The sequence below is a fragment of the Mercenaria mercenaria genome, chromosome 13 (genome assembly GCF_021730395.1).
Source record: "Mercenaria mercenaria strain notata chromosome 13, MADL_Memer_1, whole genome shotgun sequence".
Lineage (NCBI taxonomy): Eukaryota > Metazoa > Mollusca > Bivalvia > Venerida > Veneridae > Mercenaria > Mercenaria mercenaria.
In genome coordinates this window covers 31,909,539-31,923,765 of record NC_069373.1, presented here as the reverse complement: position 1 = coordinate 31,923,765, position 14,227 = coordinate 31,909,539, and the positions used below count along the sequence as shown (strand labels likewise).

The following is a 14,227-nucleotide window of genomic DNA, read 5'->3' as shown; positions in this document are numbered from 1 at the left end:
CTTTAAATGTGCTCTTAATTCAAAACGTTATGGGCCTGAAACAGATAAACTGAAAAAATGTGCGAACCCAAGACTGCAGGTTAGGTTGGGGTCCTTATATGAGGTCGCGGGATTTAGTGACTTTAAAAAGTAAGGAAAGCCGGACAACTAAGTTAGTTTTATTAAAGCATCCTCAGCTTTCATATAGTCTGAAAAGAATTTTTAAATCGGGACCACTATTGGAAAAGAGATGGCAGTTTGAAATTAAAGAAAATGTCTGATCAAGGAGGTAGCCATTTTAGTGTTTATGATGTCATTAAGGCCACACTGTGAATTCTTTACTTAGCAAATAACCTTTTAAATAGATTGATTTTCATGTTTCTTGGGTGTTAAGGTGTAAAAGATAATAATTTCTTTCATTACAGCTGGAAAAAGTAGAGAAATTATTTTACAGAAATAAGTAAATACAGTTTAAATGTGTATCTAAAAATTTAAGATCTGCCATTTGTTTTTTTTTTGCCCCTCCAACAAATGGCACCAGTTTGACCAAAAAAAGGTTAAATGCTCCATAACTTATTTTTTATCGATTTTGAAAATTCTTTCACTTCTTTTAATGTTATAAGAATCCAACCAGTGATAAAATTAAATGTCAGAACGACCGTTGCCTTGACTTAATCTTGTCCATAAGGCTTTTACAGCTATTTTAGGCCAATATAATTTAAAAAGTACAAAAGTGTTATCACAAGACCCTGACTACTTGCTCCAAAGTCAAGGTCACACTTTAATGTCAAAGGTAAATGACATTTGATGTGCAAGAAAAAGACAACTACAATAATGTTAAAATAATTTTATCTTTGTGTTGAGTTGAAATTTGAAAAAAGAGAAAAGTACATAAGTCTACACATGGACAAAATGCTAACAATATGTAAGTAAAATATATAACAAGAAGACTTATGAAACAAGACTACCATACAAAACGGTCAATAAACAATGGAATTTCTAAACAAAAATGCAAAATTGCACACAATTAAATTTCAGTGTTCAGCTTTAATTGTAAAACTTGTATATCAAAATTTTGTTCTCTCAGAAAATACTGACCCACCATCAAAAATAATGGACCTCGCCTAATTCATGTCTAATTAGAAAATAAATGTCCTCCACACCTGGACAAAACATGTCTTTTGATTCTTATAGACTAGATAAAATTCCTTTCGTATTTTCTTCAAAATTTCTTCTTCTTTTTTTTTTTTTTTAACTAAAAGAAATGTAAACTATGTAAACTAAATGTGTTTGTCCCATAGGTGTTTTGTTCAGAGTGCGGATTTTACTGTGTTTAACCCAAACTAACATTATAATACTATTTAAATCTCTTTTTATATTAGGCAGCATATCTTTAATCTTTTTTAAAGTAAAATGCAATTTATCAGTCGTAAAGTATTTATATAAATATGGGATGTAACACGAAAAAATAAATATATATAAAGTATCGACTGCTGAAAGTTTCATGAAAATGGACAGAATATTTGACAAAGGTTTCCAACATTAATGTTCCAGTCAATCCACTCGTTGTTTATAGCTTCAACAATAACTAGGGTTCTGTTGCTTTTTGAATTGACTACAAAAACTGGTTTTCTAGGTATTCTAGTAGGATACAGGTATATCATGGGTAAAGCAAAATTGAGCCACGCCATGAGAAAATAAACATAGTGCGTTTGCGACCAGCATGGATCCAGACCAGTCTGCGCATCTGCGCTGTCTGGTCAGGATCCATGCTGTTTGCTTTCAAAAGATATTGCAATTAGAGGAAACTTTAGCTAACAGCCTGGATCCTGGCCAGGCTGGTCAGGATCATGTGATCGCAAAAGCTCTCGATGTTGGTTTTCTCATGGTGCGGCTCAAATGACCTTTTGAAAGTTAAAACAACAGCTTCCACTACAGACATAATTAAGGTATCACATCTTGATACTAAACAATAAAAAATTGCCATGTTTTATTGATGAACTAACAGATTCTTCACAAAACCAATAGTAAAAAATATATTGTCCATTTTCTCAAATGTTTCAAGGGACAATCAACCACTGAGATCAACATAGCAACTTGAAGAAATTATGTTTATCCCCTTGATTGGCTTTAACTCTCAACAGTACATTGCAAACATTCATAATAAATGAAAACTACAATGACATCAGACAAAATCTGAAGAGCTGTACCTGGATCTGTGTTACTCTAACTTCTTCGGTCATAACATTATCAAGACTATTAGAATCATGACCAAGTATACATAATACAGCTCCTTTTGTCTAATGAATCTTTTAAACAAGAGCCGTTTGTAAAACAAATATACATCACATGCGGGCCTGTCCGAAGGAACAAGTATGATATTTTGTATGCTGTGACTTTAACCATTGATCAAATGACATTAAAAAAAAATTAAGTCATCCATTTTATGAAGACTGACGGCCAGTGTTCCTTTGTTATTCAGTGGAAACAGTTTTCACTATCAATGTCATTGTGACCTTGACTTACTGACCCCTACAACAATACAGTTCATCTATTGACAACAGGCAATCATATGAAATTTGACCATTGTCATACCAGTCATACTTCAGTTATTGATAAGAAACCAAATGTGCCACCACGCCATGAGAAAACCAACACAGTGCATTTGCGACCAGCATGGATCCAGACCAGCCTGCACATCTGTGCAGGCTGGTCAGGATCAATACTGTTTACTAACAGTTTCTCTAATTGCAATAGACTTTGAAACCGAACAGCATGAATCCTGGCCAGACTGTGCGGATGTGCAGGCTGGTCTGGATCCATGCTGGTCAAAAACGCACTATGTTGGTTTTCTCATGGTGCGACTCAAATGCTGTACTAACAGACCAATAGACAGATAGACAGTGAGCAGATATACCAACTGAGGGGAATGATAAAGGTGTGAAAAATATTACATACATGTATCCTACACACCAGCCCTTATCAAGTCATTCTTGCTCACTGAATAAAACCTCAATCTTCAACCTTTGGCTTATTAATGTACAATTATAACATGACCATAAAATTTCATTTTTTTTCCCTATGCATTTGTGTCAAGTTTCAATGGAATATTCTCACAATTGTTTAAAAGTAATATCTTGGAAATGAAATGTTTGAAACAAGTAACAGACAGTTCTATTACTTTACGCTCCCTTATACTACCGGCTGTTTCTGGAAGGCCAAATATATCAAATGATGCAAAACTTTATATAACAGAGTAATGATATATCTAGCCTGGGGCACTAAGTGAAGCTAAAAAAAATGATCAAGTGGTCCTCTTTAAGACAATGCACTGTGTGAGGGTACAACCATACAACACACCACATTGTCAGTTGTAATTGCGAAAAAGCTACAAATTGTTGTAAGGTCATTTATATTTCTTTTAATAAGATAATCCAATATACATCATCCATGTACAAAAAGTGCACTATATTCCGTATAAAATATGAACGTTTATGAATCCAAAGCCATAAATATATCTTGCATTGAGGTATTAGATATGTATGAATATTATCTATCAAATTAACCCTTACCATGCTGGACTCGATTGATTCTGCCTTTGTGACCAGTGCAGACCAAGATCAGCCTGCACATACGTGCAGTCTGATCATGGTCTGCACTGTTCGCTATTCAGTCAGTAAATTTTCAGTAAACTCCCCTTCAAATGATGAATGGTACTGCCCAAATTGGAAGATGAACCAGTCCATTATAGAAATTTAGCATGGTAAGGGCTAATCAGTGTGTGTGTAACTCAGCTTGTAACATTTATATTACTGGGCTATCCTTTAATATCTGTTCCATCTCCTGAATGATGTGTAAAGCAAATTGTAGTGATACAACCTCAAACTGATATTCATTCCTCCAACTAAATATTGCATTTTTTAGATTAGTTTTTTTTTTTTCAATTGAAGATTACAGCACAGTCTATTTTTCAATAGAAGGTTACAGTACAGTCTATTTTTCAATTGAAGTTTACAGTACAGTCTATTTTTCAATAGAAGGTTACAGCACAGTGTATTTTTCAATATAAGGTTACAGTACAGTCTATTTTTCAATTGAAGTTTACATTACAGTCTATTTTTCAACTGAAGTTTTCAGTAAGTCTTTTTTTTTTCAAAAGAAGTTACAGCACAGTCTATTTTTCAAATTGAAATTTAGTAACCTTGTTTTAAGTCACTGTAGAAACAAACATAAGGTCTATGATGATCTTTTGATAGAGCCATTTTGGAGGAAGTGCCACTCTTGGAATTATTCAGGAATGAGCTGGTACCTGGGTAGAATCACAGGTAAGTAAAGAAGCTGAATAGCTTCCAACTAAGCAAGCACTTTCATCACCGCAAGAGAGGTTTTGAACCCACAGCAAAAAGAAAAACCCAAAGCAAAAAGAAATGGAAGTTGGCTACTGCAACCCTTTGGCTGCTCCGCAATGAAGGCCCCAAAGAAGTTCATCAATTAACCCTGATAGGCAGATAATTAATCCTTAATTATGTACAGTATGGAAAACACCCCAAAACACAAATATAATCACAGTGTGAAGAGGTGCACTGACTGCAGCATACAATCTATTAATATTCTTTAGATTAATGTTAACCTAATTAAGCACATGTTTACATAATTAAATAGAGTATAAAACCAACTGCAGTACCTACAGGTGAAAAAAAACACCCAGACATTATAAAGTTCCTGAAACTGCTCACCCCATGTGTCTAGACAGTTCATCAAAAACTAATGTTCTAACTGATCTAAAATCTCATACAAAGGCTGCTTATTCTCTGTGTTTAAGTAGAACTGACATTGTAATAAAACATCTTAAAGCCTTATCTTACACATGTTTTATATACACATTTAATTTATTAACTAGCTTAAATTTCAAAAGAAAATAGTAGAAATAAATATATAACTATGAAGAAAATATTCATCAAAACAAAACAAGGTAAACCAACATTTACAATAAATATAATACAAAATATATACGTAACAAAATTAATGTAAGTGCTAGTAACCAAACAATATCAATTGAAAATGCTGATGAAATTTACGACAGAAAAAAATATCAATAAAATACACATCACAGCATCACAACTTCAAGATAAAATTAACTTATTGTGAAATCATGAATATTCACTGGGAATTAATTTTACTTGAATCTGTGGTGGCATTAACCCAAACAACAACATCTCGACAAACAAAAAAAAAACCTCTCTTTTTTTTTTCTTGAGAAGTGGAAATCCACTTATTCACATCACAACAAAAAGACATTTCAGGCAATACCACAAAATTTTATACTATTAAAAATTAATGATTTCACAGTAGTTGTTGAAGACAATTTATATATTACATATGAGTCCTTAAAGGAAATTATCTGTCTGATACATCTGTACATACATTAGGAAATCTTTTTTGAAAACAACCTGTAAAGCATAATTACATAAAAAAAATTCACACATTATAAGGTCATGTACAGGAGAGAAGGTATTCAGTATAGTCATATCTAAATTTATTTAGTATATATCATCTTTAAATTCATTTACTCACACAAATAATATGAGCTATGTATTTCATTGCAATATTATCTTCAAGCTTGATTTAATATTTCGAAAAACGGGAGTTGTATGCACTAAAAGAAAATATAAGCACATTTCTATGTGTATTCACCTGCCAGAATGACCACCAAACAAGGCATCATTAGGGGGCAATATCGCAGTTTTATAAATATTTCCGAATTTAAATTTTACTATCATTTCAAAGTATATATCCCGAAAATTTAAGATGACTATCTTTTTAAAAATGTCGTGTAATAATTACACTTTCATTTCAAAAAGTTATTTAAAAATGTTTAAATGAAGTATGAATTATGGTTTCTAATACATACTGTATTACAGATTATGTCTATATGACTACTACTTAATGTAATTTACTAAAACAATTTTGGTCCCAGTCCATAGTTTGCATTTGTAATGAAAACAAGCATATTCGATGAATCAGTATTCCCCGCCGGATGGGTTTGTGGTGAGAAATGGCAAAGAAATATATCCGGCAAAAAGTTAAAGATGTTACTAAGAAGCAAATAATTCCATTACGTTTGAACTTTAAAGTACAGAAAATTTGAATGTGGATGGTGGACGTAGGGAGGGGGTGGGGTGGATGTTTTACAAATGCACATGTTGATAAATATTCAGGTAAGGTTTGAATTGTTATATTTTTTTTGGGGGGGGGGGGGGGGGGGTGACCATGTGAGGGTACAAAATTTCACATGTTGATAATAATATTGCAGAAAATATAAAATTAAATAAATATTGTTTTTGATGGGAGGGGTGGGAGGGGAGGGACTGGGTGGCACAGCAAGGCGAGGGGAGGGTAAAACTTTGCTGTTGATAATTATTCATGGAAGGTTTGGTTTAAAACAAGTAAAAAAAAAAAATTGGTTGGGGCGGGGGAGGGGGTGGGTGTGTGACCAGGGGACATGAGGATTGATCGGTTGTGGGACACATACTTACATGCTGATAATAAATGTCATGGAAAAATGAAAGAAGTTTAAGAAATTAATACCAATTTGTTAGTTTGTTACCGGTATGTACAAATATGTGGATTTTTTATACAATTCAAGGGCAATAACTCTTAAGTTAACGCTTAAGAGATCCTGACGAAATCGTGTGTGCACTACAACATTATGGTGATCTAAATTCAATTTAATTTCTAGTTCTAGTCAAATATGCTAAGTTACGAAGCAGAAACTGACATATATATTTATAGAAAAATACCCTTTATAGTAACAGTAGAAACTACTAAGATGCAATAACTCTGATGTTACTTGCGGCATCCGAATGAAACTGGACAAGCCTCATTTACTTATAGTGGGTGTAAACAATGTATATGACGTTTGTTTAAATTTATTCCAAACCAATTTCCTAGCTATGGCTCCAGAGGCTGACGAACAGACAGAAAGACGGACAATGCCAAAACTGTATCCCTCCACCTTTGGCGGGGGATAACAATATACATGAATTTCTTATCACAGATATCTTTTCTCATGCACACATCTATCTAATGTCATGGTGACAATGTTTTATGTGTTTAATAGTCACTGTATTTGTATAAAATGCTTGTAACACGAAGTGGCTTATATTGATAGAACTTGGAACTTTACTGAATTTCTGAAAATGACTTGCAATAATAGACATGTTCATATATGTGAATAAATGTCATGATATCTCATAAAACAAAACTGATATTTAGAACTCTCTTTAACTAAATTCCCTACAATAAAAAAAAAGGGTAATATTTTATATGACTTTATGGTAGAAGGCAGGTGCAGTTACAACAGTAGAGATGTTTCATTAAAACCTAAATCTTACGTCATATAGAAAAATTCTTCAAAGTGGGATTCTCCTATAAGCTGCCATTATAAAAACTTGTCAAGAAATGGTATTTTGACTTCACAAGTCAGAGTGGCAAAAGATTAAGAATTATCATCTACAAGTATGATTTGACTGAAAAGTTTTGATATCTCGTAGTTTAATTAACTTTACATTTATAGAACTGATCCAAAGATACGTAACTGCCTCAGCACTTGTTTTACTATTTATACAAAGTGAACTTGGCAAGTCGGTTCAGATAACCTCAAGATGCAATCTCATAAAATTGTTCATTTTATAACTGCACATGTTAATTTCAAACTCTTTTAGTTTCTGTGTATCTGTGCTTGCCCGATAGACTTTAACTTATTCAGTAATATTACCATTATTAATTTTTTTTTTATGTATCAATTAAAAACATTCTTACACTAACATAAATTATTAAGAGAACACACATTAAAAGAAACTGAATAGAAAAGTAGTAATTACAGAAATGTTTTATCAAACTATCTATTCACAACATCAACTTTGGTAGTTTGTATCCCAAAAAAAACAAGGAGCTGCGTTCAATACACGCTTGATGCCCCGGAGGCATCCTTACAAAAAGAAACCTAAGTCCCCAAACGAGGACAAGTTCTAGGTCAAGGTCAAACTGTAGGTCAGTGATGTCTGAAGATTGAGGAATGGTCACAGGTTACATCTGATGTAATATCAAGTCATTCTAGTTAGGGGTATTATGTAGACGAAACGGGGTCCTTTGTTAACCTGTACAGATGAATGAACGAACAAAACGTCATGGACAGGACAATCACTATATGCCTCCCGCATCAGTAGATGCCGAGTGCATAAAAATGCTAAAAAGCAACGCTACTGTCAGAACCACCTTTTCAGTAACAAGGAACTTTTTTGAATTTCAAATTATCTTTAATAGTGTTTGGATTTATCATCAAAAAAAACAATTTTGTAGGGTATTCTATTGTCAATTTCAGTCATTTTTAACAAATACTGAGAAAAGAGGTAAAAATGATCTTGACAATTTCACTGGCTTACACCACACATTCACTTCTCGGAACAGAACTCTAGCCCTAGCCCACTGTAAAAATGTATAAAAATTGCACAAATATATATCCATCTTCTTGCAAGATATGTGAAGTCATTTTTACTTACCGGTATAAATTTCTTTACGAAATGCTATGAAATATGTTTTATTAAAAATAAGCCTCTCAACAAATTAATCATGCTTATATTATATCACATTTCCATATTTCCTACTTTGTTCAAAGTGACAAGCTGTTCCACAAAAAAATATTCAGACTGGCACACTATGTATATGCCCGAAGCCTGAATTACACATGTATATTCTTTTCACTGTTCCAATAATTGTTTCATACAAAAATTTGAGCTGTGCCTGACCAGCCATGGTGGCAGACGCACTATGTTGGTTTTCTCACGGCGTGGCCCAACTTAACTTAATGTCTAATCATTTTTATTAAGTATACTAAAACAAATAATTCATGACACTTTAATCCATATGCCAAATACGGTTTGGTCAGTTTGAACAAAAATCTCACGCGTTTGTTCCCTTTATTTGGCTTTAAAACACTTTCAGTAATAACAAGTACATGACCTATGAAATCACATTTAGAAACATTGTTTTATACCAGTTTTCTTTTTTAAATGCAGTAGGTTCTATTTACTAAATTCAGTGTATTATCAGTGTATTAAGGCATTTGTTCCTAATGATTGATTAACAGGTGTGTTTAACTTTAAAAACATTTGTCTGTGTTGTTATATGAGCCGCACCATGAGAAAACAAACATAGAGAGTTTGCGCCCAGCATGGATCTAGACCAGCCTGTACATCCCCGCAGTCTGGTCAGGATCCATGCTGCTTGCCTTCAAAGCCTATTGCAATTACAGAAACTGTTAGCGAACAGCACGGATCCTGACCAGACTGCGTGGATGCGCAGGCTGGTCTGGATCCATGCTGGTTGCAAACCCACTATGTTGGTTTTCTCATGGCGTGGCTCATATGTATTTGATTCAACTGTATAATATTATGTCAGTGATATCATATTGTCTCTCTTCATATAGTTGCTATGTACTTCTGTATATATTTGTGTATGTTGTTTAAATCACAAAATATTTTTTATACATTGACAAGACATTACTTACAAATTTTACAATGAAAAATATTAAAATAATTTTCTATTTTCAATAAAAAAAAATCTTTACAATTACCGGTACGATTTGGCTACGAGAATAAAGAAATAAGCAAAGAATAAACAGGTTGTGGTCTATGAAACTAGACTACCACCTTCTAAAGAAGTACTTTGGCTATATGTCACTCTATACGCTACATGCATATTTGTTTAACATCACAATCAACTAAATCCATCATTTTTACAGATATGTTTCTTTCCCAGTTTATTAACCTTTAGCCTGCTGGCGGCAAGTGGTTTTGCCTTTGCGACCAGTGCAGACCAAGATCAGCAGGCTGATCATGGTTTTGCACTGTTTGCTATTCAGTCAGTAAATTTTCAGTGAACACCTGTTCGATTAATAAATGGTATTGCCCAAATTGAATGATGGCATAGTCCATTTCAGAAATTTAGCAGGCTAAGGGTTAACAAGAGATCACAGAGTGATTTTGGCGCCCACCAATGTGCCATTTTTGAGTGTTCCAAATTTCAAGACTTACTGACCCAGCTCCCAAAGGGCAAATTTCATTCCCCTACACAACACTGGCATGTTGGGCCAAATTCGAAAGCTGTAGCTTTAAAATGGAAAGTAGGGCACTAATCAATCCTAAGGTCAAGTTTTTTTTCGGTACACAAAACTATGCAAGTGGTCCAATTGAAGGCTGTAGCTTGAGATGTGAAAGTAGGGCACTAAGTCAAAATCAAGGTCAAATTTTTTACTTTAGAAACAAATAATCATGTAGTCCAAAATTGAAGCCTGTACCTTCAAAATTATGAAGTAGGTCACTAGGTCAAGGGCAAGGGCAAAGTTTTTTCGGGACACAATCCTATTCATGTGGTCTAAATTGAAGCCTTGTAGCTACAGAATTGGAATTGGTCACTAGGTCAATCTTAAGGTCAAAGTTCATTTCGGTACACAAAACTACGCAAGTGGGCCAAAATTTTAAGGCTGAGCTTGAGAAATGTGAAAGTAGGTCACTAGGTCAATGTAAAGGTCAAAGTTTGTTTCGGTACACAAAACCATGCATTGGTCTAAATTTGAAGCCTGTAGCTACGAAATGTGAAAGCAGGTCACTAGGTCAATCTTAAGGTCAAGTTAATTTCAGTACATAAAACTATGCAAGTGGTCCAAATTTGAAGGGTGTAGCTTGAGAAATGTGAAAGTAGGTCACTAAATCAAAATCAAGGGCAAATTTTTTTTTTGGAATACAGAACTCATGGGTCCAAATTTGAAGCCTGACCTTTAAAAATGTGAAAGTAGGGCACTAGGTCAATGTAAAGGTTAAAGTTTGTTTCGGGACATAAAAAGTTGCATGTGGTCCAAATTTTAAGGCTGTAGCTTGAGAAATGTGAAAGTAGGTCACTGGTCAAAATCAAGGTCAAAATTTCATTTCGGAACGCGAAATTATGCATGGGGGGTTTCCCAAAATTTTAAGCCTTAACCTTCAAAAATGTAAAAGAGTCCCCTAGGTCCAATGTCAAGGTCAAAGTTTATTTCAGTGCACAAAACTATGCATGTGGTCTAAATTTGAAGCCTGTAGCTACAGAAATGTGAAAGTAGGTCATTTGGTCAATCTTAAGGTCAAAGTTAATTTCGGTACATAAAACTATGCAATGGTCCAAATCTGAAGGCTGTACTACAGAAATGTGAAAGTAGGTCCTAGTCAAAATCAAGGTCAACTCATGTCAAGGGTTTATCTTTCCACTCAAAACCATACTGTGGTCCAAATTTGAATGTTGTAGGTTATTGACAAAAGTTTTTAAAAGCTTTTCCCTATATAAGTCTATATGAACCATGTGACCCAGGGCGGGGCCATATTTGAAACCCCAGGGGGGTAATTTTAACAAACTTGGTAGAGAACCACCAGGCGATGCTACATTACAATATCAAAGCCCTAGGCTTTTGTGGTTTGGACAAGAAGATTTTTAAAGTTTTTTTCCCTATATAAGGCTATGTAAACCATGTGACCCCCCGGGGGGGGCCATATTTGACCCTAGGGGGATAATTTGAACAATCTTAGTAGAAACCCTAATGATGTCACATACAAAATATCAAAACCCTAGGCCTTGTGTTTTTGGGCAAAGGTTTTTCCCAAAATTTTTCCCTTATAAGTCTATATAAACCCTGTGACCCCCGGGTGGGGCCAATTAGACCCCAGGGAAATAATTTCAATCATCCTGGGAAGACCCACTAGATGATCTTCATACCAAATATCAAAACCCTAGGGTCTGTGGTTTTGGCAAAATATTTTCAAAAATTTTTTTCCCCATTAAAAATCTATGTAAATTATAGAAATAAACAAAGGGCAATAACTTACTAAAAATTTGTTAAACCAGTCTGATTTTCAGGGGGACACAACTAGGGTACCAATACATCATTCTGACAAAGTTTGGTCAAAATCCCCCTGGTAGTTTCTGAGGAGATGCGATAACGAGAAATTGTTAACGGAAGGACGGACGGACGGACGGATGGAAGGACGCCGTCACAAAATGGTATTAAATTAAGCATACCATTCAGATTAAGGTGGGCTAATAAAGCTCATATACCCTGTAACAAAGTATCTAATATATGCAGCACAACATTACTTATTATTAGCAAACAAAAGCACAAAATATCCAAGCTTTACTAACATTTTAACATAAGCAGTAAATTCTGAGATTTTTGTCAAAGTGATAACAAAACAAACACCCTTACAGGCAATATAAATGGCCAAATATATGTATTTGATATAATTTGTCATTTCCGTACAAAGATTATTTTGCACGTACCTGACATTAAAACATGTTGAACATTCATGTTTATTTACAAAATATTTTCATACTGTTTTACATAGGAGTAAGCTGGTTTCCTAAACATCTGATCTCAAAGAATAAATTTTCCCTTAATCTTGAAACCTGTGATTAAAAGTATGCATACGTATTTTTTTATTTGAAAAACAAATCTTTTGTCTCTATACTTCATAACAGACCACGAAACACCCCAAAAACCCTAAACCAGCTACAACCTGTCATATCTGTAATATTAAGGCAACAAATCACAAACTGTTTCATACATATTTATCAAAAACTAAATTAAAATTTAACTTGCACATGTAATAAACCACTCATTTTCAGCAAGTTAACCCATCTTCTCAAACTATAGTTCAAATCTATGGCAGAAAACTGTTAGCTTTGGCCCTTGATGTAAAATTTGATGCTGGACTGTGAAAACATTTATGGAAGAGAAGAGCTTTCTTTAAACTTCATAGGCACATGAACTTTCAATGTTAGAAAAATGATTTGATTCATCATCAAGATATGATTTCTATGATATCTGCTTTTCCTAAACACTTACTTCAAGATTCCCTTACTCTATATTATGCTTTATATTATAATGATTATGCACTCTCAAAGTTTGGCAATACAGTTTCAAAATTTATGTAAAAGGTATCTCTTTAGCTAAATAAACTCTATAGAAAATTAAATGATCTACAGTTTTAAACAAATTTTGATTACACATGAAGTAACTTTCAAACGTAAACAATTACAACTTCACTAATTACTTTGTATTAAATATGAAATAGGCATTAAAAATGCATGAATTTCCCTTTTACAAACTTTGCATACTGAGAAATGCATCAAATAATGCATACTTAGGTCTGACCAATATAAAACTGCTGTTAAAACAGCTTTACTTGCAAAATCCAGACTGTGAAACTCTATAAACCAGTCCAACCAAACAGACTTGTTCTATGCTTTGCACAGAAAAACAGTCCTGGAACCAGACTAAACTTGGCTGACTGCTTCTCTAAATGTTTTGATCTTTCATAGGCAACTGGAATAAAGTTCTTAACACAGTCTTATTCATGTATCTTCTTGTTATTTTGATCCTCCTTGTGCATTGCAAGTTTCCGCATCTGTCTGATAACAGCTGTGGCATTGAAAGCTCTCTTCCATTTACTTTTTATAAAATTCTTCTGCATCTGTGCACTGACTGAGGCATGGATATCCTTATCCAGGGCAGTATTACCAGATATCCTGTCAATCAAAAAATACAATTATGAATAATTATGTGTAATTATAGCGAGCGAAGCGCAATTGCGAGCGCGTAGCTCGCCTTACGGCAATGTGTAGGCGAATATAACAAAGGTGTGCCGAATGGGGCAAAGAGATGTAGCTGAAAAATTTTCCTCTCGTCTGGGCGCCGCCATTTTGGGTGCCGCCATTTTGTTCTACTTCCGTCAATGTCGGGAAAATTGTTTTGTTTTTTTTAATTTTATATTTGAGTTACAATCTCTATGCTCATTAGGTGTCTTTATTTTTAAAAAAGTAATGTTATGGAAATAATTTCAATTTTGCTTTTATTTTACAAAGTGCGTGTCCCTAGAGGACAGGTGCTCACAGGAAATGCTTTGTTGGCAGTGAATACAGAACTTCATTTGATTGCTGAATATTATCCATCACTCAAAAATAATGCAAGAAAGATTTCCAGTTGGTAGAAAAAAATACGATTTTCTTTTAAAAGATCAAGCATTGGCCAGAAAATGGGATGAAATATCATAAATAAGCATAAAGCCATAAGAACGCCACAAACAGGTAATGACGTCACCGTGACACCGGCTTTCCATAAATTTTGCAACGTATGATATTCGCTGTTACAGGTATAATGACACTA

General features: G+C 34.1%; 1 protein-coding gene and 1 long non-coding RNA gene across 2 annotated transcripts in view; both read right to left on the bottom strand.

Annotated features, from left to right (window-relative positions):
• Positions 1-8,564: 8,564 nt before the first annotated feature.
• On the bottom strand, positions 8,565-10,071 carry LOC123528999 (uncharacterized). Its single transcript, XR_006682064.2, has 2 exons — positions 9,177-10,071; positions 8,565-8,781 (listed from the first exon to the last, which is right to left on the bottom strand). It is a non-coding gene; the product is annotated as an uncharacterized LOC123528999 (long non-coding RNA).
• Positions 10,072-12,093: 2,022 nt separating this feature from the next.
• The window catches only part of LOC123528998 (calcium/calmodulin-dependent protein kinase type 1-like), an 87,835-nt gene continuing 85,701 nt past the window's right edge, over positions 12,094-14,227 (bottom strand). The window contains exon 9 of the mRNA XM_045309146.2: positions 12,094-13,590. Within this exon, the coding sequence (XP_045165081.1) occupies positions 13,413-13,590 (178 nt within the window). The 3' untranslated portion in view covers positions 12,094-13,412. The remainder of the gene's footprint in view (positions 13,591-14,227) is intronic.